Genomic DNA, 25,019 nt, shown 5'->3' on the forward strand with positions numbered 1-25,019 from the left:
AAGAAATTGTTTTTTGAGCAAAACGTTTCAGGATTTCTCTCCATATTTTGGACTTCTATGGTGCCCCTGAGTTTGAACTTCCAAAATTTAGTTTAAACGCAGTTTCAAAGGGCTCTAAACGATCCCAGCTGAGGAAGAAGGGTCTTATCTAGCAAAACAATCTGTTATTTTCTAAAAAAAAAAAAAAAAAAAAAAAAAAGACAATTTATATACTTTAACCTCAAACGCTGGTCTTGCCCGGTCTCATTTTCTCTTCCAACTTTAACTTTTTTATTGTAAAGGGCATTTGACCTTCTTTGCATGCTCACTTTGTAAACACTGGGTTGGTACTTCTGCAGCACTGTAGGACGATTTTAAAGTTGGAGGAGAAAATAAGATGGGAGTTTTTTTTTTTTTTTAACATTTTGTTGCATTATTGCTTTTCTGAAAGCAAAGGTTCACATACTTTTTCATCTGAGAGGCTCACTCTTGGTAAACAAGTGAAAATATGCCACTTTTTGTGTTTTTTTTTTTTTTTTGATTGGACTCACTTTAAAAAGTTTTAGGTTTTGAATCTTGAGCAAATGTATGCAGAAATAAAGAAACATCACAAATCTACCACCACTGTAGTGACAGTTTTACTATATACACAGCACATTTCATTCACACACACAAACACTGTTTAAAACTTAAGTACTTTTGTGCGGCACCTCGACAATTGCAGTAAACAAGTCCCTGCAGACCCCATCACCTGCTCTGATGATAAGGCACCAGTCTCATGCTGTTATCAACAAAGCGTTAATGGCTCTATATGTGGACTTCAGAGTCAATAAGCAGTTTGCAGTGTAAAAATATTCAACTTGTCTGTCTGGATTGGTTATCTCTTTATCACTCAGTGCTGTCACAATTGGTTTGGTTGCAATTGATTTTGGAATTGTCAGTTCTCTAGTAGTGGTTATGTTCAAACAAAGATTTCGGCGGTGTGGTGATCAATACAAAGACAATACCCTTTTCATCACTCTGTACATGCTTGCGTTTTATATATAGCGTTTTTCAATAAATCCACAGTGTTAAATTAAGCATATGCTGCTTAAAAAAAAAAACTGTTGGCTGTAGAACTGTTTTCTTTTTTTATTTAGGTTTCCTGACTACTATATTTAAAATATACAAGATTGACCCAATAACCAGTATTAAGGGGTCTTATTTAATAAGGTTTTTCCACAAGATTGTATACTGGTGGTGTATTCATAGGTATTTTTTTCTTTTGTGTTTTGCATGTACTGTAACAGGTGCACCAAACAGCGTTCAGAACACTCCCCAGCCTCTCGTTTCTGCGGTGCTGAAAGTAAAGAGCGAAGAGATGGATGGGGTAATTGAGCTTCCATCAAGATCATCAAGCCCCACAATCAGTGAAGTGTCAATCAGCAGGTATTTTTGTTTAAAAGCAAACCTTTTCCATCCTTGCATTTGAAATAATTTTAGGTGGGCGATACTTAAAAGATAGTTCACGTAAATTGAAAATTCTGTCTATATTCTCTTATGTCTTTACAAACATGTATGACATTCTTTCTCCTGCAGAACACACACACAAAAAATATATATATTAAAGAATATTAATAACTAAATATTAGACCATTGGCATTTGTATAGGCAAAAGAGACATTTTTCAAAATATATTTATGTATTATTTTTGTTTTAAAATGAAATGAGGTAAGTAAATAATGACAGAATTTTCATTTTGAGTGAACAATACTTAAGCAATACAATACTTGAACAATACTTAAGGCATGTAAGACCATACTGAATTGCTGAGCTTGTTATATATCGCAAAAAAGTTTTTACGTTCGCATGAGGTGGTTTTTCAGGCAATTCAAAAAAGGAGTATTTCGCAAAACTGCAATGGAAATGGCTTTTTCGCATTTACAAGTCACATTGCATATGTAAAGTCATATGATCATTCTTCAATGTACTGTAAACTCCAAAAAAAAAAAAAACAAAACTGCAATGGCAAATGGACTTTACACTCGCATTTACAAGTCACATTGCTGATGTTATGTTTATATCAAGTCATATGATCTTTGCTCTGCTTCTGTAAAGATACACGTATACGCCTCTTTCGATTAAATAAAGCCAAAATCCCACCAAAATCTGTTGCCACTAACAAATTATGCTTTAGTTGCATAACATCGGTTAATAGAAACGCTGTCATTTCGCAATACTTTTTTATCGACATTTATAAAAAAAAAAAATCACCAAGTTTTGCGCAAAACTATAATAGAAATGCGCCTAGTGTCTTTTAGTTGAATACAGCATGGCATAGAGCATGGCATTCTTGCACGCAAAATTATTTAACAAGATCAAATTGTCCTTGTAAATCTGCATCTAGGAAAAGCACCGGCAATTTATTAAAATAATATAATATAATATATATACAGTACCAATCGAAAGTTTTCGAACAGTCAGAAATGTAATGTTTTTTTTTTGTTTTTTTTAAAGAATTATCTTCTGCTCACCAAGCCTGAATTTATTTGCTCCAAAATACAGCAAAAGCAGTAATATTGTGAAATATGTTTACCATTTAAAATGACTGCTTTCTACTGAATATATTTTAAAATGTAATTTCTTCCTGTGATCAAAGCTAAATTTTCAGCATCATTACTCCAGTCAGTGTCCTTCAGAAATCATATAATTCTAATTCTAAACATTTTTTGTGATTATTATTACCAATATTTAAAATAGTTGAGTACATTTTTTCAGGATTTTTTTGATGAATAGAAAGATCCATAGATCAGAATTTATCTGAGATGAATTATAGAAATTAATACTTTTATTTAGCAAGGATGCTTTTAATTTATCAAAAGTAATGATAAAGACATTTATAATGTTACAGAAGATTTCTATTTCAGATAAATGCTGTCCTTCTGAACTTTCTGTTCATCAAAGAAACCTGAACAATTTACCGTTCTGTTGTTTTCAACAATAATAATAAATGTTTTTTGAGCAGCAGATTAGAATATTAGAATGATTTCTAAAGGATCATGTGACTGGAGTAATGATGCTAAAATTCAGCTTTGAAATCACAGGAATAAATTGCATTTTAAAAATATATTCGAGTAGAAAACAGTTACTTTAAAATTTTCTGAATTGAATTTTACTGTTTTTGCTGTACTTTGGATCAAATAAATGCAGGCTTGGTGAGCAGGAGAGACTTATTTAAAAAAAAAAAAAAAAACATTAAAAATCTTACTGTTCAAAAACTTTTGACTGGTAGTGTGTAAGTACATATGAAGAGTTCAGATGTAAAACCAGCTAAAAGCGAGCTCGGTCAAAAATGAGATGATCCCGAGTGAATGCTCCTGACACATATAATACGTCCATCAAATACTTTTACTTCAAACTCACTAAATTCCAGCCTCAGCCCAATCAGAAGTACCAGTACTTACATAGAAATCTATACAAAGTAGCCAGAAAGAACTGCTAATTTTAAAGAAATACGTCAGATTTAGAGGCTTGTGCATCTGAACTCTTCATATATATTATGCATTGGCAAACATTCACTCTTCCCTGACTTTGAAACTGCATAGTTTCAACCAATCAACCACAGACGCTCTAGTCCACTTCAAATACTGCATACGTCCATCTCTAGTATTAAGTATCACTATTATTGGAATCCTGGATTGAGAACATGTTCAGGTGTGGAAACATTGTAAATCATTTACAGTGCCCTCTCCATGCTCTGTTCCTGACAGTCTTGTACAATTTTTCATTGGCTCACTTCCTCTCTCAGAGCAGATGAGCCAATTTCCTGCTGTTTTTAAAGCAATATTGACAGGTCTTTTGCTCTGCAATCATCCTGTGAGCCGTTTAGGTCAAGGTGTGGGATGTTAACTTTGGCCGAAAGGAACCTGTCAGTCACTGAGGAAACAGATTCGGAGAATTCTTCATTATCTCGCAGGCTTTCACATACTTTGATATTTAGGTGATTGAAAGCTCCTTGTTGCTTTTCTCATTAGGATCTAATCAGAGTCATTTTGTTTCTGTTGTTGGGATTCATTGCATTAGCTTTTTGAAAACGGCTTCCTGTATAGATTTTTTGTCTTTTACAACAAGGGCAGAAACAAAAAGATAGTTTGAGCAGAATAAAGGGCTATGCCATCACATGCAAATACTGTGTGTATCAAATGCATCGAGAATGAAATCATAAAATATTGAAAATAAGTATCCTATGAGAGCTTTAATGTAATCAGTGGCTGTTGTCCAGTTGTAAATTAGTTGTGGTGATGCATTTTGGAGCTGAGCTGTGGCACATTTCAGAATTTAAAAAAGGCTTTTTTTGAGGCAAATCATTACCTTGGAAATGTTTTTTAGATGCTATCAAGGCTGCCGGTAACACCCTTTTTTTTGTTGCAAAGTGTTTCTGATTCTAAAATGTACCGTTTCTGAGTCCACTACCGATAAACGGAAACATGGCCATGAGGAAATATTAACCATTAAGTTTTTCCCTTAACGTTTTTGGTGCCCCACTTTTTTACTTACAAACTGACTGTTTAGTTGAAAAACAAGCCAAGTTACCTCAGTGTTTTCAATGGCCATTAAAGTTGCATTTTAGGCGGGTGTCCTTTGTGGCCTTGAAAATGCTTTTTACACTTCGTTTGTGAGCATCTGCTGCATGTTGCAAAACCGCCCTGGCCGTAATATTCATTTTACACTTCCATTTTTAATGACGTTATATTTTGGTGCAGTCTATTTTGTTTTAATGCCAGTATTAAAGAGAGCTGTCATCAAGAATCATGCTATTAATCATAATGCAAGGCTGTGGAATTTAGTTTGGGGCGAAAATGATGTGTAGAATGTGTGATGAAGTACATCAGATGGGGTCTTTTTATCATCACTGTGGATTTGTTGACTGAAAATGTAGTCTGTGTGCTAATAACTTTTAACCAGATTTCATAAGAATATTCATGCCAGGTCACGCTCATCTTAGTCATTGAGGGAATTACAAAAATGTAACCTTTGTAAGAGTTTACAAATGAGTTTACAAAGGAGAAGTCCACTTCCAGAACAACAATTTACAAATAATTTACTCACCCCCTTGTCATCCAAGTTATTCATGTCTTTCTTTCTTCAGTCGTAAAGAAATTGTTTTTTGAGGAAAACATTTCAGCATTTTTCTCCATATAATGGACTGCTATGGTGCCCCGATTTTGAACTTTTAAAATGCAGTTTAAATGTGGCTTCAAATGATCCCAGTTGAGAAAGAAGTGTTTTATCTAGCGTAACGATCGGTTATTTTAATAAAAATAATACAGTTGATATACTTTTTAATGCCAAACGCTCATCTTGTCTTACTTTGCCTGGACTGTTTTTGTTCCGGTTCATGACAGTTAGGGGATGTCAAAAAAGTCCCATCTCATGTTTTCCCTCAACTTCAAAATCGTCCTATATCGCTGTTTTACCTTTTTTGTTAAGGGTGTTTGATCTTCTTTGGATGTTCACTTTGCAAAGACTGGGTCGGAACTTCTGCAGTGATGTAGGATGATTTTGAAATGATTTTTGAAGTTGAGGGAGAAAATACGATTGGAGTTTTTCAACATACCCTAACTGTCTTGAGGCAGAATACACAGAGTTCATGGAGAGAAAGGCAAGACGAGCATTTGAGATTAAAAAGTATTTAAATTGTTTTGGCTTTTTTTATCGTTTCGCTAGATCAGACACTTCTTCCTCGGCTGGAAGTTCAAAATCGGGGCACCATATCAGTCCATTATATGGAGAAAAATGCAGAAATGTTTTCCTCAATAAACATAATTTCTTTACGAGTGAAGAAAGAAAGACATGAACATCTTGGATGACAAAGGGTTGAGTACATTCTATGTAAATCTTTGTTTTGGAAGTGGACTTCTCCTTTAAACTGAGAAATGAATCACATACTCACCCTATTTGCTTGGCTCTGCATGGTGCCCTTTGTAAGGACATAGCGTTTATATATGTAGATTAATGTAATAAGATGTTATGTGCGCACAGTCCTGCTTGGCTCAGGGGCACTGTAATTTGATGTATCTGTTTTATTAATTTGTAGAAGGCCTCCAGTAACAGATGTTCCTCATTGTGTCTAGAAATTGGATGGACCGTTTTAACAAGGTGAATGATAATGCGAAAAGCATTCTCATTTGCGGTGTATTCGTTGGTTTGCCAGACAAATCTATACATTTATGTATATACAGTCGAGGTTTACATCCTCCTTTCAGAATCATTAAAAAAAAAAAAATGTTAATTTTACCAAAATAAGTTGGATCATACAAACTGCATGTTATTGTTTATTTAGTACTGACCTGAATAAGATATTTCACATTAAAAGATGTTTACATATAGTCCACAAGAGAAAATAGTTGAATTTATAAAAATGAATCGGTTCAAAAGTTTACATCTCCTTGATTTTTAATACTGTGTTGTTACCTGAATGATCCACAGCTGTTTTTTTTTTTTTGTTTGTTTGTTTTGTGTTAGTTGTTCATGAGTCCCTTGTTTGTCCTGAACAGTTAAACTGCCTGCTGTTCTTCAGAAAAATCCTTCAGGTCCCACAAATTCTTTGGTTTTTCAGCTTTTTGTGTATTTGAACGCTTTCCAACAAAGACTATATGATTTTGAGATCAATCTTTTCACACTGAGGACAACTGAGGGACTCATATGCAACTATTACAGAAGGTTCAAACACTCACTGATGCTTCAGAAGGAAAAACGATGCATTAAGAGCCAGGGGTGAAAACTTTTGAACAGAATGAAGATGTGTACATTTTTCGTATTTTGCCTAAATATCATATTTTTTCATTACATACTGCCCTTCAGAGGCTAGAGAAGATAGTAACGTGTTTCCCAGAAGATAAAATAAGGTAAATTTACCCTGATCTTTAAATTCAAAAAGTTTTCACCCCTGGCTCTTAATGCATCGTGTTTCTTTCTGGAGCATCAGTGAGCGTTTGATCCTTCTGTAATAGTTGCATAGGAGTCCCTCAGTTGTCCTCAGTGTGAAAAGATGGATCTCAAAATCATAAAGTCATTGTTGGAAAGGGTTCAAATACACTAAAATGCTGAAAAACCAAAATATTTGTGTGACCTGAAGGATTTTTCTGAAGAACAGCAGAAAACAAGGGACTCATCACTAAACAAAAACAACAAAAAAAAAACACACCTGTGGATCATTCAGGTAGCAATGCAGTATTAAAAATCAAGGGGATGTTAACCTGGGTCATTTTTATATATTTTTTGTAGACTATATGTAAACATCTTTTATGTCATATCTTATTCACATCAGTACTATAAACAATAACATGCATTTTGTATGATCCCTCTTATTTTGGTAAAATAACTTTTTTTTTATGATTTTGACAGGGGGGTGTAAGCTTGAACTGTATGTTGTCTTGCTCTTTTTCGCATATCAGCCATACACTAGATCTCAGTGTTGCAATTTGCTGTTAAGAGTTAAAGTAAATTTTAGCAGTGTATCAAACCCCTGACAGTGGCAGCTTAACTAGTGTAAGGACACAGAACAGAGGTGATAAGATCTATTACAGGCTCACAACTACAGCTCCTACTGGAGTCTCAGGATGGATGGTGTTCTGCTTTGGTACTCTGGGTAATTAACTGATAGCTTATTCGCATGGATGATTCTTGTATTCTAGGGCTTAGTTTGTATATGCTCTAGGGATTAGTTTGTATATGCTTATTAAAATATTGCAGACCATGAACTGCACATTTTTTAACATACTGTACTTGTCATTAGCACTTTGCATGCTGACATTTTGAGTTCATGCTGTAAAAATTAGATTTAGTTTAAATTATTTGTTTACGCCTCAAGCTCTAATCTAGGGTTTGTCCTCCGTTTTGCACTGCATTTAATTTTCTTTCCCAGTTTGAGTCTTACAGCTGAAGTCTTGATCGTAAATGTTTTAGGATATGATAAGAGTGTATATTTCTTTTTTTGTTTAAAGTTTTTGGTTGTTTCGTTTCTGATTATTGTCAAAGAAAATCGGAAACCCCAGCTTCATAGGTTGATTTGATCTGCTTTGTGCCATTTATTCACCCTGAAGTTATGTATTTGAGTGCTTTTGTTGAACCGTGACATTGAGGTGATTCACAGGTGTAGAACCAATCAAAATGCTGGAGGTAGGAAGATGTTTTGAAGTTCTTCTCCCTTGAAGTTTCAGTGGTAACATGACCTCCGTGTGTCCTGTGAATCAACAGGAAAATGCCGCTTTACCATTCCTGTGGTCTTTATATGGGGAGGTTTTTGAAAATGAAAATTTTAATATGAATTTCAGCATTTTTGGTATTTGATTTGGTCCCTTTTCTTGCTTTAATCAACAGTAACAGCAGTAGATCTGTGAAAGCAAGAAATTGTAATTTTCTTTGTATAAAGGCGTTTGTATTTGATCAGTGGAAACGTTGTTAAATCTGAAATATTTCTGTCCTATCTTCGTTCCCCTTATGTAAATTTGGTGAACGTTAATCTTAGCTCTTCCTGCTCTGCTTGATCCCAAAATCTAAAACAAACTTTAGTTGTAACAGTGACAGAACGTATTACTTCTCATTCTTCTTATTCAGGGCAGAAACAGCTGCGTATAGCTGCCTGGTTTTGTTTTATGTGCCTTTGATACATGTGGCTTCTTCTATTTTTCTTGTTTTCTATTTTCCACTAAGTCATCTCTGTCTTTCTGTGCTACTAATTTCAGCTTAATTCAGATCTTGAATGTTCACAGTTTTAATATTAAAGCTACTGGAGGTTGTAGTTAAACTCATCTTTATAAAGATTGCAATTAATAACCATTATGTATAATGATGGTTTATAGCAGGCAGCTTTTTAGATGTTCCTAAAAACAACTACTTCTACTACTACAATAGCTTTGTACAATCCATGTACAAAGTATGAATCTGAATTATTTCTTGTGTATGCAGATGGTGTTTTACTAAGAGCCAGGTTTAATATGCTGTCAATAATTGAACAGTAGTACATGGTGAAATGGCCAAAATATTATTGACATTAGTTACTGATATCATTAGTAACTCTGCCAGCTTTCTGAGCTCCTAAAATGAAAAGAAATAATTGTGGAGGTAAATTGCATTAATTTTTTTGTTTAAATATACTGTTAACCAGTATAAATACCAGTATTGCACTTTAAATACCGTTATCATAACTGCATTGCACCCTCAATTTTCAATCTCTTGTCTTAGATTGCAGTTTTGCGCTATTTTTAAGTTTAGCTGTCTGGTATAATTAACTTGTTAATGCAAGATAATGAATACTGTCTTTTCCAGCAAATATACACTACCAATTAAAAGTTTGGACACACCTACACATTCTTTATTTTTTTAAATGGAAATAATAATTGCCACAAATGATGTCTACGACTAATTTCAATCCTTTATGCATGCATGTTTTTTAATAAGATGCTTTAGAATGAACTTTAGTATGCAGCAAAACAAAAGTTCTTATATGCTTGCCTACCTTCTCTTCCTATAGGTATATGAATTTAAGTGAATGTAACACAAAATTAAATGCGACCCCACAGGTTAATCCTAATTAGTACTTACCAATTCTTATTACTTTCAGTCCCTACTATGTTTTTGTGTATTGTTTTTGCATCCTCAAAATTAAAGTCTGGGGGTTCGATTACTGTTTTTATAATAATGTTTGGGTTTTTTTCCCCTTCATTTCCAGCTCCCTCCTGTGCAACCAATTCCCCCCCGTTTCACCACTCTCCCCTTTCCATCACTCCCTCCAGCTTCACAATTTCCGCACTTCCTACATGGCAGATGACTGGCTTATTGTGTCCCCCGTGCTTGTCATCAGTAGAGACCAGTTCTGTAATCATTTTTCAAGCAGAGTTGGGACCAAAGCATCAGTGTGGCAGTGGCAGGGCCTTGTGTCTTGACTTGAGTTATCGTCCCTAGTGTCTCACAATTCTGCCTAGGTCTGCAGAATCACAGTATTGCTGCTCTATGGGCATGTGTGAAGTGCCGTAAAATGGCATACTATTATGTGGTGCAGAGATCATGTAACATCGTGCTTGTTAGAAATTTTTCTCCTGATAACTTTTTGTATTCAAGTTGGCCATGTAGAATAATAAAATATGGATGTTGTCCAGTTTAAGTCAAACAGTAGAAATTCAGTCATATGATGAATAAATCTAAATGTATGTATTCTCCTTTTGAGAGGGAACTGTAGATTATATAATAATTATTCCTAACTGGTTTCTCAGATTTCCTGCAACATATTCAATACAATATATCCTCCGAGATGACTTGAGCATCTCCTGAGTGTAAACAGACTGCAGAATAACAAAGTATTTTAAACCTATTATGCCGTGGAAAGCTTTTTATCATAATCACAAAAATGTTTCTTACCAAGCAGGTGAGTCTATATTAATAATCAAAGTGTCAGAAATCATTTCTTATGCTGTTTATAATGACATTCCTCCATTCCAAAGTGTTTTGTAAGAGACCTGTAATAGACTGGCCCATGCTGCGTCTTTGAAAATATTTTAAATATTACATATTAAATATTAACAGCTTTCTCTCTTTGTCTTTTACTTCAGCTCCATCTCAGATATTTTCTGTTGAAGACCTGGCAGCAGCTACTCAAGTAAGTAGCTCTTCACATACAACAAAACGACATGCTCTGACACAGTCAACAGTTATTTTGAATTTTCTGATTTTGCTTTTACTTAATTTCGAGGTTCATTAGTATCGTTTGATTCATTTAGTTTGAATGATTCATGACTATTCATTTAAAGGGAAACCCAGGTATTAAGACTTGTATTGCTTAATATAACGTAAATGATGTCTCTTACCGAAATATGTAGTAGAAAACCCATGAAAGACTTGCGTTATTTAAAAAATCCATGTTGTTTTATACATATTTTGGATTATGGGGGGCACCATTATTTCGATGATGTGAAATGGCCGTACTCGGTAAGCTACTGGCGCTACCTGTTGCTAATTTCACCGCAACACAACTCGGAAAATAAAATACTGATCCGATGCTACATGGTGTGGCTTTTGGTTGTAATTTTTAGTCGAAAGGCAACAAGAGAAAATCTTTACTGCTTTTCCTGGCGATAAGAAGAGGAAAAAAAGAATGGGAAGATACCTGTAGATGAATGAATTTGCAGCTTTTAGTAGACCACAGCTAATGAAAGAGCTTACAAATGGCAGAGACAAGAAATGCTAGATGCCGTCCTGGCAGAATGTAAACATGCTGACGCAGTTTCTCAGTGCAGATTTCACTCGATAAGTTGTTGCAGGAAAAATAGCAACAGGTAACATCAGTAGCCCACTGAGTGTAACCATTTTACATCACAATGGTGCCCCCCATAGTCCAAAATATGTATAAAACGATGTGGATTTTTTAAATAATGTAATTCTTTCTTGGGTTTTCTACTACTTATTTTAGTAAGAGACATAATTTATGTTACATTAAGCCATATGACTCTTAATACCCAGGGTTCCCTTTAAGTGGTCAACACAACTCTGCACAATTTGCCTTTGCATGTCATTTCCAATATTTCCATTCATTTCTCTTCAAAATGTCATAAAAAATGTTAATTTATTATTATTATTATTTTATTTTTTTGTTTTTTGTACTAATTTATTAATTTTACTAATTTTCCTTTTGTAGATAGTGTGACATATACAACTGTTCAGACGTAAATCCTGGGGGAAAAACAGTAAAAAAAAAAAAAAATCATGATTTCCACAAAGATTTTCAGCAGCACAACTGCTTTCAACATTGGTCAGAAACAGCATATTGTAATAACTTCTGATGGGTCATATAAAATTAAAAACTGAAGTAATGGCTGCTGTAAATTTAGCTGCCATCACAGATGTTAATAAGCCTGATCCCGTCCAACTCGTTGTCTCTCACTTTGCTTCCTTTCTAATTACTTTACTATCATAATAAAGACAGAAACATGGAAAATAAATCTTTAAAAAAAAGAAGAAAAAAAGGGGGCAATATCATGTTTCATGTTCTTGATGAATATTCCACATTGACTGTTACTTCATTTCAGTTATCCAGTGCTGATTTTCCCATGTTAATTTTTTTGCTACTTTCAGCAATAAACATGCGGTCTATTCTTTGACAGGATGTTGTCCCACAAAATGCCCGCATCCACAGTCATTTGCTGAAGGCTTAGAGTCTACCTAGTTGTTGTTGGCTCAGGTTGTATCCCCATAGTTCCAGCACATCTGGAGTGCGTAAGGCCTTCTTTCAGTGAGAGATTGCTCTTCTTTGATGGAGCAGTACCCCCCACTTTGAGTCACTCACTGGGGGATCAGACTCTCAGGCAATAGCCGTAGCTACTTTCTTTCCAATTCGTTTTTTTTTTTTTGTCTAGAATCCACGTACACCCACCATTGCCCTAGATGTGGTATGGAAAATTGTACTTGTGGGATAGTGTTATGTCAGAAATGATATTATGTTATATTATGTTATATTATGTTTTCATGATGAGATAAAGTATCTGTTGCTTTTCAGTGTTTATAGAAATTCTATAGCCTAATTATTGAAGCCAGTGCCTTTGGATTTAAAGCATCTCTGTTAGCATTAATCCATGTAGAAATCACCTAATGAAAGGTCAGTAAATCGTAGTTTGTCTTTAAATCCAGGTTTCTTATAACTATCATTTACAAAGGCTTAGGAGACTTTTGTTCTGGAATTTAACCAACATCTGACCACATGCATTGGCTATAGTGAGAGATGCTTCAGAACGTTGTACTGTAGTAGATTTTATATTAATGAAATGGAGGAAATATAAAAGCCAGCCTTTCGTTTTAAATTCCATTTATGCATAATAGTTAAGGTTGATTCATATTAAATTGGTACTGCAGATAATACTGGTGAAGCTTATCTACATTAAAACATGTCAGAAAAAGCTTGCTCACTGGGAACAAGAACATTTGAAAGGCTTTTAACTAATGTCCTCATTCATAATCATGAGGTTTACCCTATTTTGGTTGAGATTAGGTAGTTTATAAAAGCTAAATGTACACAGTAGGTCCATTTTAAATATCTAATCATAGTTGAATTACACATTAACACTTTGACTTCTTTTTGTATTGCGTATGGACAAATAATGTTCAGCTACTCTAGCAGGGCTTTACACTGTTCTCTTTAGGAGCACTTGTGCAATCAAAGACATAAACTCATGTTGAGATTAATGTTTTAATAATACAGAAATAGTAAATGATTAAAATAGCTAAAAAATAAAAATAGCTAAAAAATATACTTTAAAAATAAAACTAAAACTGCCAGTAGGTGGCAGCAAGTTACTGATTTAATTACTGAATCATTCATTTGATTCGTTCGAATGGCTGATTCGTTCAGGAATTAAGCAAGCGACTCTTTATGAATGGGAAATTGATTCATTTGCTCACAAGATTTGTTTAAAAATACAGTATTTTTGATGATAAAATAGCAAAATCAGGCAATAGTGTTATAGTCAAACTATGTAAGTCACTTAAAATATTAACTTCTTGTTTCTTTAACTTGTATTAAATCAATCAAATCTCATTTACAAACTCCATTAAAAGCAGTCACTCATCTTAGTACACTGCACAGCGAATCCTTTATTTACACTCTCTCTACACTTTGTTTCTGAAAGGATTTGTGAGATATGTCTGTGATACATTACTCAACGTTGCAAAAACACATAGAAACCTTTCAAGCTCCCCTCAGCGCAAACACAAATATGCTGATCAGTTCACTTGCACATGGTGCTCCTAAATATTTTTTTTATAGTCACACACAGTAGTTTTCAGTCGCAAATGCGACTAAAATTGTCGCACTGGAAAGCCTTGTCTAGTAAGGTTAAAAAAGCAGGCACATTTCAAACACGCATGTCACAGTCTTTTGAGCTGCTATCTATCTGATCTCTTCCTGACAGTAGGAGAAATGAAATTTGATTAATATCGCAGAGTTTCTTTCAGAAACTTTTCTGTCTTTGCTAGAACAGAGCTGTCATCTTACTGGTGAAGTGATTTCTCACCACTCTGTCATCTTACTGAGGTAGACCAGGGCTGAATCCCAATTCACATACTACTTCTAAGTACCAAAAATATGTGTTGTACGGACAACAATAAAATACTTCATAAAACGACATCTGAGAATGACTCAAACCAGTACCATTTCATTTTTTTAAAGGGATTTTGGCCAGGATTGCCCCAAAATGCATGCTCACTGAAAATGTTTTAGTAGAAAATATTCTACGTAATGCGTGAGGTCGAGCTAGTGCAAGATGAGCATGTGTGGTTATAAATTTTTTTTAATATATTTGTTCAAAATTATGAATTGTTTCACTAGATAAGACCCTTATTCCTTAGTTGGGATTGCGTAGAGCCCTTTCAAGCTGCACTAAAACTGTAACTTGGACCTTCCCATTGATGTCCAATATATAGAGAAAAATCTTGGAATATTTTCCTCAAAAACCTATATTAGCTAATATGTCACTATATAACTTGATGATCCTTAGTTAGAATTTATAAATTATAATCTCTAGCCTATTCTTACTATAAACCTATTTTTTTAAGAATCTATCTTAAACTTTGAAGCTAATATGAAAGACTTGCACATCAAGGTCTCAGCTGTTTCAATTTTCTCTCTGAAGTGAAATGTTATCTCCATAGCTGTTTCTTACAGGCTGTTCCCAAACACGGGAATGTTCAAAGATTTTCTGCGTTTTTAGAATAGATCAGCATTTTAATGCCCTCCTCATTGTTTACGAAATGCAAAAATCCCTCCACTCAGTCTCTGTTTGGTTAAGCCTTCATCAAGACATATGGCTGCCTTTGTGTCCCAGGTGATGTCATTCGTTCTCCTTTTGAACTGGCTGCTTTGGAAGCCATAAGCAAGCGCTCAGTGTCACTCACTGTTTCTCCAGCGCTTTGTGTGATTTATGAACCAGGGGACTGAAAGGGCTGATTTGTTTGTGTTTTTCTAATTAAGCATATGGATCAAATATTTCTTATGAATAAAATATTTCTTCTATGGCTCTTAGAAGGCTTATCTGCAGGCCTTCAGCTCCTGCTTAATTGTTATACAATAAATCTCTTTTCAAAGCCATAAAAAAGGGAGCAAGCATGTGGAAGGAAAACAGTACTTGTTTATTTGAGTAGCTCCGAATCCCACACACATTCTCCATAGCTCAGGGATCCAAGACCTTTTTTCAGGGCAAGGGACCCCCCTTGGTGGGTAGAGAAATTGGAGCAGGAACCTGTTGTTTGTATTCTACTTTAATAAGCCATAATATGTATTTAGTATCATAATCATGCACCATCACTCAAAATTTGGGGGCAGAGTTTTATTTATTTATTTTTATTCTGCAAGGATGCATTAAATTGATCAAAAGCTGCAGTAAAGACTGCCATCAGAGGAATAAGTTACATTTTTAATGTACATATTAACTTGCCTGCACTCCAGATATCAACATGTAAAGCACACCTAAATGATCTTGTTCAACATGCAAACTTGCACATCACTTTTTACATCATTTACTTACAACCAACATTGCACTCTTCTGTGTGGACATTTAGCATTCACGCTCATTTTTTTTAATGAACTATTTTTGTCCTTTACAGAGTAACACTTACCTGAAAAGCAGTGACTGATATTTATATACAGTTGAGGTCAAACGTTTACCTACACCTTGCAGAATCTGCAAAATGTTCATTATTTTACCAAAATAAGAGGGATCATACAAAATGCATGTTATTTTTTATTTAGCACTGACCTAAATAAGATATTTCACATGAAAGACAATTACATATAATAATCCACAAGAAAAAAATAATAATTGAATTAACAAAAATGGCTCCCTGTTCACCCAGTTTACATACACTGTTGTTACCTGAATAATCCACAGCAGTGTTTTTTGTTGTTTTGTTTAGTGATAGTTGTTCATGAGTCCTTTGTTTGTCCTGAACAGTTAAACTGCCTGCGGTTCTTCAGAAAAATCCTTCAGGTCCCACAAATTTTAGTTTTTTCAGCATTTTGTGTATTTTAACCCTTTCCAACAATGACTGTATGATTTTGAGATCCATTTTTTCACACTAAGGACAACTGAGGGATTCATATGTAACTATTATAAAAGATTCAAACACTCACTGATGCTCCAGAAGGAAAAACGATACATTAAGAGCCCGGGGGTGTAAACTTTTGAACAGAATGAAGATTTTCCTTATTTTGCCTAAATATCATAGTTTTGTCATTTAGTACTGCCCTTTGGAAGCTACAAAAGATACTTACATGTTTCCCAGAAGACAGAATAAGTGAAATTTACCCTGATCTTCAAATTCCAAAAGTTTACACCCCCCAGCTCTTAATGCATTGTTTTTTGTCCTCCGTGTCAGAAGCTGCATCTCAAAATCATAGTCATTGTTGTAAAGGGTTCAAATACACAAAAATGCTGAAAAAACAACACATTTGTGGAACCTGAAGGATTTTCCTGAAGAACAGCAGGACAAACACAGCTGTGGTTAATTCAGGTAACAACGCAGTACTAAGAATCTTAACACTCACTTAACTTATTTTTTTCTTGTGGACTAGATGTAAAAAACTTATGTGAAATATTTTCAGATCAGTACTGAATAAAATATAACATGCGTTTTGTATGATCCCTATTATTTTGGTAAAATAATTAACACATTTTGCAATTCTGCAAGGTGTATGTAAACTTTTGACCTCAGCTGCACAGTATGTACACTGAGATGAAAACTCCATATTTTCAGTTTCTTTTAACAGTGAAGGTCTTTGTCACGCATTGGCTTGAATTCAAGCTATGAAGCCATCTTTAAAGCTCCTCCATTTCAGATGAGGCGAATCAATTAGTTCTGTTTGTTAGTAGCTGATCTGGAAGATATTAGGAACATTGGATGTTTGAATAAGCCGTTGCAAATGTCATGCTAATAACACTGATTCATAAGCAAGAATCTGCAAAGGAACCATTGCATTTTTAGCGTTCTCTGCTGATTTGTTAAGCTTATTTTGAGGGTTGCCTTTTGGTGTCTTTAGCTAGTATAACAAAAACATCTGCTTCAGCCCTCTTGGTCCCTTACAGAAGCCCTTGGCTGTGAGATTTTTGCTGCATCTGTCATTAAGCACTGGATGATCTGCCAGAAAAGACATCTCTTTCACAGTTTGAATTCATCGGTTGTCGTCATATCTGGATGATTGCCTCACCTTTGCACCCATTCCAATTTATCATTCAGATTTTATATTTGGGTATGTTGAGTAGTAGGAGAATTGGATCGGAAAGGGACTCAAGCTGGGATTCAGATTTGGATCAGGTGGCCACACAGCTATCAGATCTTACATTTGGCTGCCTTTTTAGACACAGCATGTATAACCCTTCATAAGGCCATAAAGCCAATAACACATTGATTGAATAATAGTTTTAATTACATACTTTGCTTAAATTTCGCAGCCATTAAAATGAGAATTTGAATATATAGTTATACACTTTTGTATGTGTAACTGCATATTTTTTTTTACATTTTAATATGGGAGTAGCAAGGAATACTCCTGCTTAATGGGAAAGTTCACCTAAAATGAAAATTCAATCATTAATTACTCGCCCTCATGTCGTTCCAAACCCATAAGACCATTGTTCATCTTTGGAACACAAATTATATTTATAAGTGTTTTTGATAAATCCTAGAGCTTTCTGACCCTGCATAGTCCACCTGACATCAGTGGTTCAACTGTATATATTATGAAGCTGCAAGAATACTTTTTGTGCACAAAGAAAAGTGACATGGAAGAGAAGTCGTTTTTTATATTTGTGGGCCTTTCTGGGCCTTGAACGTGTCAGTTGCATTGCTGTCTGCAGGTTCAGAAAGCTCAAACAAAGCAATAATTGATGCCCCCACTTGAACTATCACTGCAGACCCCTCTTGAAGATTTTTTTTTTTTTTTTTTTTTTTTTTTGTGATGGCATTTGTTACACATGGTTTGTATTTCACTTTGAACTAGTTTCAGATTTTAATAGTTTCTGGCCAAAGGAGAAAATTCTTGTTGGATAACAAAATGTAGATTTCTACTATTTTTGGGTTTTGCTGCTTCTCCACATTTGGATTTAACTTCTTAAGTGCCCCTTTGAAATTCCTTTGTTCTGTTGTGGGAACACAGAAAAAGAACATCAATGTTTCTGAGTTTTCAAAGAGTGTGTTATCTAGGATGATTTGACCATATGGAAAAGAATATGATATTGTGCAGACAAGACATGATACTAGCCAGAAAAGAGACAGAGAAATGGGCAGAGAAACCTAATTTCCAATAATCGAGATGCTGCACATACCAGCTTGAAAATGAATGCAGACGAGTCCTTCTAAATGATAAAAGCATGTCCTTGAAAAGCAGAGGATTGACAGTTCTTAGAAATACTAGTCACACTGCGAAATTGGACTTCATCCATGATTTTGTTTGTGAAAGGGCATTTGTCTTCAGACTCAGAAGGAGCTTCTGATTATTAGGCCCTAAGGCAACAGCAGACAGTGATGTGCATTAACACTTACCGAGCACCAATGCATGCAAAACCAAAAGAAAATTTTGGGGTTTTTTACTTGAGTAACAGGGTTGAGCTTAAAGGGACAGTTCACCCAAAATGAAAATTCTGTCATTAATTACTCGCCCTTATGTTGTTCCAAACCCATGAGACCTGTGTTCATCTTTGGAACACAAATTAAGATATTTTTGATGAAATTCAAGAGCTTTTTTTTAAAGAAATGTTACTTTTTTTTTAAACAAAATGAATACGTTAATACAAAATGTATTCTAAAACTAATTTATTTAAATCAATTGAACTGCAAACAGCTTACTCACTGATTTAATTTTCTTAGAATAATGTAATTTTCTCTGTTTCAGCACCCTGTGAATAAAGCAGTCGATCAGACAGAGAAATGGAGAGACACGTCTGACTGATTTTAGAAAGAAATACAAAAAGTCGTAGCGTGGGTGTTGTATGTTGGTGTGTATTACGAGGACACGCTTCACAGCAAAACAAGACAGACCTAAACACAAATTGAAGACAAACTGGCTAAATTAACAAGGGCCTCAGTGAATGATTTTCTGAATGTGAGCTCCGGAGAGGAAATGTCTTTAGTCTGTTGTGGTTTTTGCAGACTCCGGCATCTCTGTGGACACCATGCTGCGGCTCAAATAAAAAAAATGTAGTTACTCAATCATCATTAGTCTTAGTGCCGTTGTTTTAAAACTGAGAATAAAAAGGCTTCCATAAAGGAAAAAAATGGATGCTGTTTGTGTAATGTGTCGTGACATGCAAGTGTAAAAGAGTTTTTACGACCTGCATTATTCGTCATAATGATTATGCAATAAAAGTCCGTTCAGGAGAGAGATTAGTACCTCGCTGTTTTGTAACGCTCGTTTTTGTTCGATTATCTCTTCATGCTCGATTTAACCTGCAGACCCATTTCAACCATGTGAAATTCTCTCTCTAGGCACGGCAAGCCAGAAGCCAAGAGCAGCCAGTTACAAAGAGAGGTCTCCACTCCCATAGGGAAGATGTTTGAACACCCTGTGAAGAGACATTATGTAACAAGAGTATCAGTTTCGAGGTTTTTCTAAGCTGAATGTGTGGTCTGAATTCAAACATTCTATGTACAATAGTTTTTTTTGTTTTTTTTTATCATCTCAGTATTATGTTTTCTCCAATAAAACAGAAAACACAACTTTTTATGGAATGTGTGTATTTCATTCATAATTTCATATTGAGCTTATTATATACTCAGAGAAACCTTTCTGTTAGAATTCCCTATTTCAGCTGTAGTTGCTCAACTGATGCAGGACTCTACTGAAGCATGCAGTTTGAAATCTGCCATCTTTGCTCCTGAGTGACTAATTACATTAGAGTTGGAAGAAAAGGACATCAGGAGACTACTGTCCCAGACCCCTCACTGGCAACTATCCCGTGATATGAGAGGAAGCAGATAGGTCTATTTCACTTTTTTAAAATAGCAGCTGTTAAAATATCTGTATTTATTTGCATGTTTATTCTTTTTTTCAAGATACAGAGATACTTTTTTGAAGACGTCAGTGGAAAAATATGTTTGTGATAGATTTGTATCTACTAGAAGGGATTTACAGGGCTTTACAGGGATTGACCCCCCTTTTATTATGTGAACAGAGACTTATGAAATTCATCTTACCTCCTGCCTTTGAACTTGTTCCCAATTGTGCTGTCAAGGGTAATAAATAGTGAAGGTTTCCTGTGCTCAGGATTTTTGATGCTCATCCAAGCAGATAAACAAACTCAAGCATGCACATGCAGTGTAAACGGTCTTTGCATGTAAGTCCTGTATCGTGACTACATGACTACAATCATTCTTTGGGAAGGTTACACTTGTTTACGGTTGAAACGCCAAAGCTGCATTTCAGGTCACAGACCAATCAGCTATAAGCTTGAGGCTAGATTACAGTACAGTTAAAGGAGAAGTCCACTTCCAAAACAAAGGTTCACATACAATGTACTCACCGCCTTGTCATCCAAGATGTTCATGTCTTTCTTTCTTCAGTCATAAAGAAATTGTTTTTTGAGGAAAACATTTCAGCATTTTTTCTCCATATAATGGACTGATATGGTGCCCCAATTTTGAACTTTCAAAATGCAATTTAAATGTGGCTTCAAACGATCCCAAATGCGGTTGTAAACGATCCCAGCCAAAGAAAGAAGGGTCAACACAGTAAAGGTATGTCGAAAAACTCCGCTTTCATGTTCTCCCTCAATTTCAAAATCGTCCTATATCGCTTTTACCTTTTTTGTTAAGGGTATTTGATCTTCTTTGCATGTTCACTTTTCAAAGACTGATCGTTTCACTAGATAAGACCCTTCTTCCTCGGCTGGGATTGTTTACAACCGCATCTGGGATCGTTTGAAGCCGCATTTAAACTGCATTTTGGAAGTTCAAAATCGGGGCACCATATCAGTCCATTATATGGAGAAAAATGCTGAAATGTTTTCCTCAAAAAACATAATTTCTTTACGACTGAAGAAAAAAAAGACATGAACATCTTGGATGACAAGGGGGGTGAGTACATTATATGTGAATCTTTGTTTTGGAAGTGGACTTCTCCTTTAAAGATGTGAAAATTAACATTGTGGAAAAATGTATTCACTTAAACGGTAAAAAGTTGTTAAAATATAATGATTTGAGTTGAAAACTAGTATGTACAGTTGAGGTCAAAAGTTTACATAGACCTTGCAAAATCTGCAAAATGTTAATTATTTTACCAAAAAAGAGGGATCATACAAAATGCATGTTATTTTTTTTTAGTACTCACCTGAATAAGATATTTGCATATGAGTCACTCTGTTGTCCTCAGTGTGAAAAGATGCATCTTAAAATCATACTATCATTGTTAAAAAGGGTTCAAGTTTTATGAAGAACAGCAACAAACGGGACTCATGAACAACTATCACAAAACAACAACAACAAAAAAAACAAAAAAAAAAACAGCTGTGGATCATTTACGTAACAACACAGTTCTAAGAATCAAGTGTATATAAACTTTTAAACGGGGTCATTTTTAAAATTCAACTACTATTTCTCTTGTGGATTAAATGATCTTTGATGTGAAATGTCTCATTCAGGTCAGCACTAAATAAAAAATAACATGCATTTTGTATAATCCCTCTTATTTTGGTAAAATAATTAACATTTTGCAGATTCTGCAAGGTGTATGTAAACTTTTGACCTCAACTGTAGTGGGTTATTTTAGATTAACTGAAAATAGAAGGCCTGAGAAAAGCAAATTGACTGAAAAGTTGCCAAAATTTGTAAAGATGCAAGTTTAAGTAGTATGCAGGATTTATAATTTTTTTCAAGTTTTAGAACAACGCATAAAATTTACATGTTAATGTTGTGTATACACAAACAGCAATTTAAATAATGCTGCATTCACATCCTTGAAGAACTGCTGTAATTACAAGATTGCTACTGAGCTTCTTAAAGCTGTCCACGTTTTTTGTCTCAAATTATTTGTTTCTATGGCAACCCTCAATGCCTAAGAGTGTTTATGTACAGCTTTGTTACCGATGACCACAAAATACTTCACTACATTATTTCACCTCTACATGCTCTTGCAAAATATTTAAGAACAAAGAAAGCGCACCGCTGCCTATAATAACATTTAAGTAAATGTCAGTAAATGACATTTCAAGCTGTGTACATGTGAGAGGCTTAGAAAACTAGAACAAAATATTCGGCACCATTTGTGACCCTTTAATGGAATTAGAAAAAAAACAACAACTTTGCATTGGAGACACATTTATGTCAATGGAAAGTACAGTAACAGACTCACTGCATTTAAATGTAGCAGTGATGGTTCAAGGTCCTATTCGTTTATTCTGCCGGTTCAAGGTTCCTATTCATTCCCTCCAGCCCTTGAAGGTTTTTTTTCCACATTTCTTAAAGTGATTTTCCGTCTGCATAATATACATAATATACAGTATTGCAACCCCTGTCCTCTTCTAGGGGATGGCGGCTGTGACATGTTGAATTTGCCTGTCATTTGTAATCACTGGTCAAGTGTTCACCATAAGCTGCTTTTAAATTGATTTTGGCTTTGTTTGAATGTGCACTGTAGGGGCAAGATAATTCAATCTATTCAAGGTCTAAGGAAAACAACATGGAGGAGAAGGGAACATAGGTAAGAAAAAAAAGAGCGTGTGTGTGCGATCAATACGGTAATTGGAAACAGAATGCAAATACAGCTCAAAAAGTGACAGTAAGTGACATATGATAGGCTTACTGCTTCTTCATAATTGCTTGATTATTGTTCACTAATGTATATGTGCATAAGAGATGCTTACAGTCCACAAGACAAAATAGCTGCAATTATAATAATTATAAAAATGACCCCATTCAAAATTTATATATGCTTGATTCTTAATACTGTTTCATTATCTAAATGCTCAACTATACATATATACATATATATATATATATATATATATATATATATAGTATATATAGTATATATAGTTTACATACACCTTGCAAAATCTGCAAAATGTTAATTATTTTAACAAAATAAGAGTGATCATACAAAATGCATGTTTTTTATTTATTTAGTACTGACCTAAATAAAATATTTAACATAAAGGACGTTTACATATAGTCCACAAGAGAAAATAATAGTTTAATTTATAAAAAATGACCCTGTTCAAAAGTTTACATACACTTGATCCTTAATACTGTGTTGTTACCTGAATGATCCACAGCTGTTTTTTTTTGTTTAGTGATAGTTGTTCATGAGTCCTTTCTTTGTCTTGAACAGTTAAACTGCCTGATGTTCTTCAGAAAAATCCTTCAGGTCCCACAAATTCTTTGCTTTTTCAGCATTTTTGTGTATTTGAACCCTTTCCAACAATGACTGTATGATTTTGAGATCCATCTTTTCACACTGAGGACATTTGAGGGACTCATTTGCAACTATTACAGAAAGTTCAAATGCTCACTGATGCTCCAGAAGTAAAAACGATGCATTGAAGATCAGGGTAAATTAAACTTATTTTGTCTTCTGGGAAACATGTAAGCATCTTCTGTAGGTATTTAGGTAAAATAAGAAAAATGGAGACATCTTCATTCTGTTCAGAAGTTTTCACCCCCCGGCTCTTAATGCATCATGTTTCCTTCTGAAGCATCAGTGAGCATTTGAACTTTCTGTAATAGTTGCATATGAGTCCCTCAGTTGTCCTCAGTGTGAAAAGATGGATCTTAAAATCATACAGTCATTGTTGGAAAGGGTTCAAATACACAAAAATGCTGAAAAACCAAAGATTTGTGAGACCTGAAGAATTTCAAAAGTTTTCACCCCCCCTTAATGACATTGCTTACAGTATGAAGATGTCCTATGTTTCTTATTTTGGTTAAATCTCATATTTTTTCATTTAGTACTGCCATCCAGAAGCTACTCACTACAAGAAGGTACTTTCATGGACATTTACTTATTCTTCCACCAGTAATATGTCAGCACTCATTGACCTGGCCCATTCCCACAGCATTGTGGAAAAAAATGTCTCCATTCTCTGCTGCTTGTTTATTTTTTTCTTTCATATCTCTAATATTATTCCTTTGCTGTTTTTTCCTTTTAAATGCTATTCTCCCAGCTTTCCCCTCCTGCATCGCTTTATATCTTTGCTTTCTCTGACTACCACCATCTTTCACTTTCCCACGTGTCTTGTATCTCTTTACCCTCTATTATCTATGTCTCCCTGCTCCGCTGTCTCAGGCTGGAAGCTCCTGTGCTTGTCATCCATAGTCATAACACCTCGGTCTCTGGGTTTGGAAAGGCACTCAAGCAAGCAGGGGGCTTATCATCAGAGCCAAGAACCAAGAGGGATGTGCACACACAGACCCTCCCACAAATCCTTCTGAAAACACTGCTCACACACTCACAGAGAGAGAGAGAGAGCTTTCCATAGCAACAGAATGCACATACAGCATTGCATATGGACTTGTTTTTTCATTCTCCCCCCCAAAAAAGAAATCTCTGGATTATCCTGTCGTTCAGTTGTACACAACTTTAAAATGTATGTGCTTTTGTTTGTTTTTGATGCACTGTGCAGAAAATCATTTGTTTCACAAATCATAGTTCCACATTTCTTGACATTCCTATTTTATTTGAGTACTGAAAATTTTCATCTGATTCAGAAAAGTGCTCTCATGGTAAATGTGTTTTTTTTTTTCTCTCCAGAGAAACCTTAAGGCCCATTTAGCATCTTTTAAAGAAAAAATTAACATTATTTAAGATACTTAAGGAAGACTCCAATTATAAAGAGAAACCATAAAGGGATAGTTCAGCCAAAAAATTACAATTCTGTCATTAATTACCCACCCTCATTTCGTTCCAAACCCATTAGACCTTTGTTTATCTTAGAAACGCAAATTAAGATATTTTTGATGAAATCCCAGACCTTTCTGACCCTGCATAGACGGCAACGCAATTATCACTTCTGTGTGCAAAGAAAACAAAA

The 25,019-nt window shown here is 34.8% G+C and overlaps 1 protein-coding gene across 2 annotated transcripts in view; it reads left to right on the plus strand.

Moving 5' to 3' along the window:
- rad18 (RAD18 E3 ubiquitin protein ligase) overlaps window positions 1-19,701 on the plus strand; it is a 47,639-nt gene extending 27,938 nt beyond the window's left edge. For both annotated transcript variants that reach the window (XM_051112521.1, XM_051112522.1), the window contains exons 11-13: window positions 1,269-1,407; window positions 10,569-10,615; window positions 19,483-19,701. In XM_051112521.1, coding sequence (XP_050968478.1) covers window positions 1,269-1,407; window positions 10,569-10,593 — 164 coding nt within the window. In that variant the 3' untranslated portion in view covers window positions 10,594-10,615; window positions 19,483-19,701. The remainder of the gene's footprint in view (window positions 1-1,268; window positions 1,408-10,568; window positions 10,616-19,482) is intronic.
- The last annotated feature ends 5,318 nt before the right edge of the window (window positions 19,702-25,019 follow it).

This window comes from Labeo rohita, chromosome 6 (assembly GCF_022985175.1).
Source record: "Labeo rohita strain BAU-BD-2019 chromosome 6, IGBB_LRoh.1.0, whole genome shotgun sequence".
Classification (NCBI taxonomy): Eukaryota; Metazoa; Chordata; class Actinopteri; order Cypriniformes; family Cyprinidae; genus Labeo; species Labeo rohita.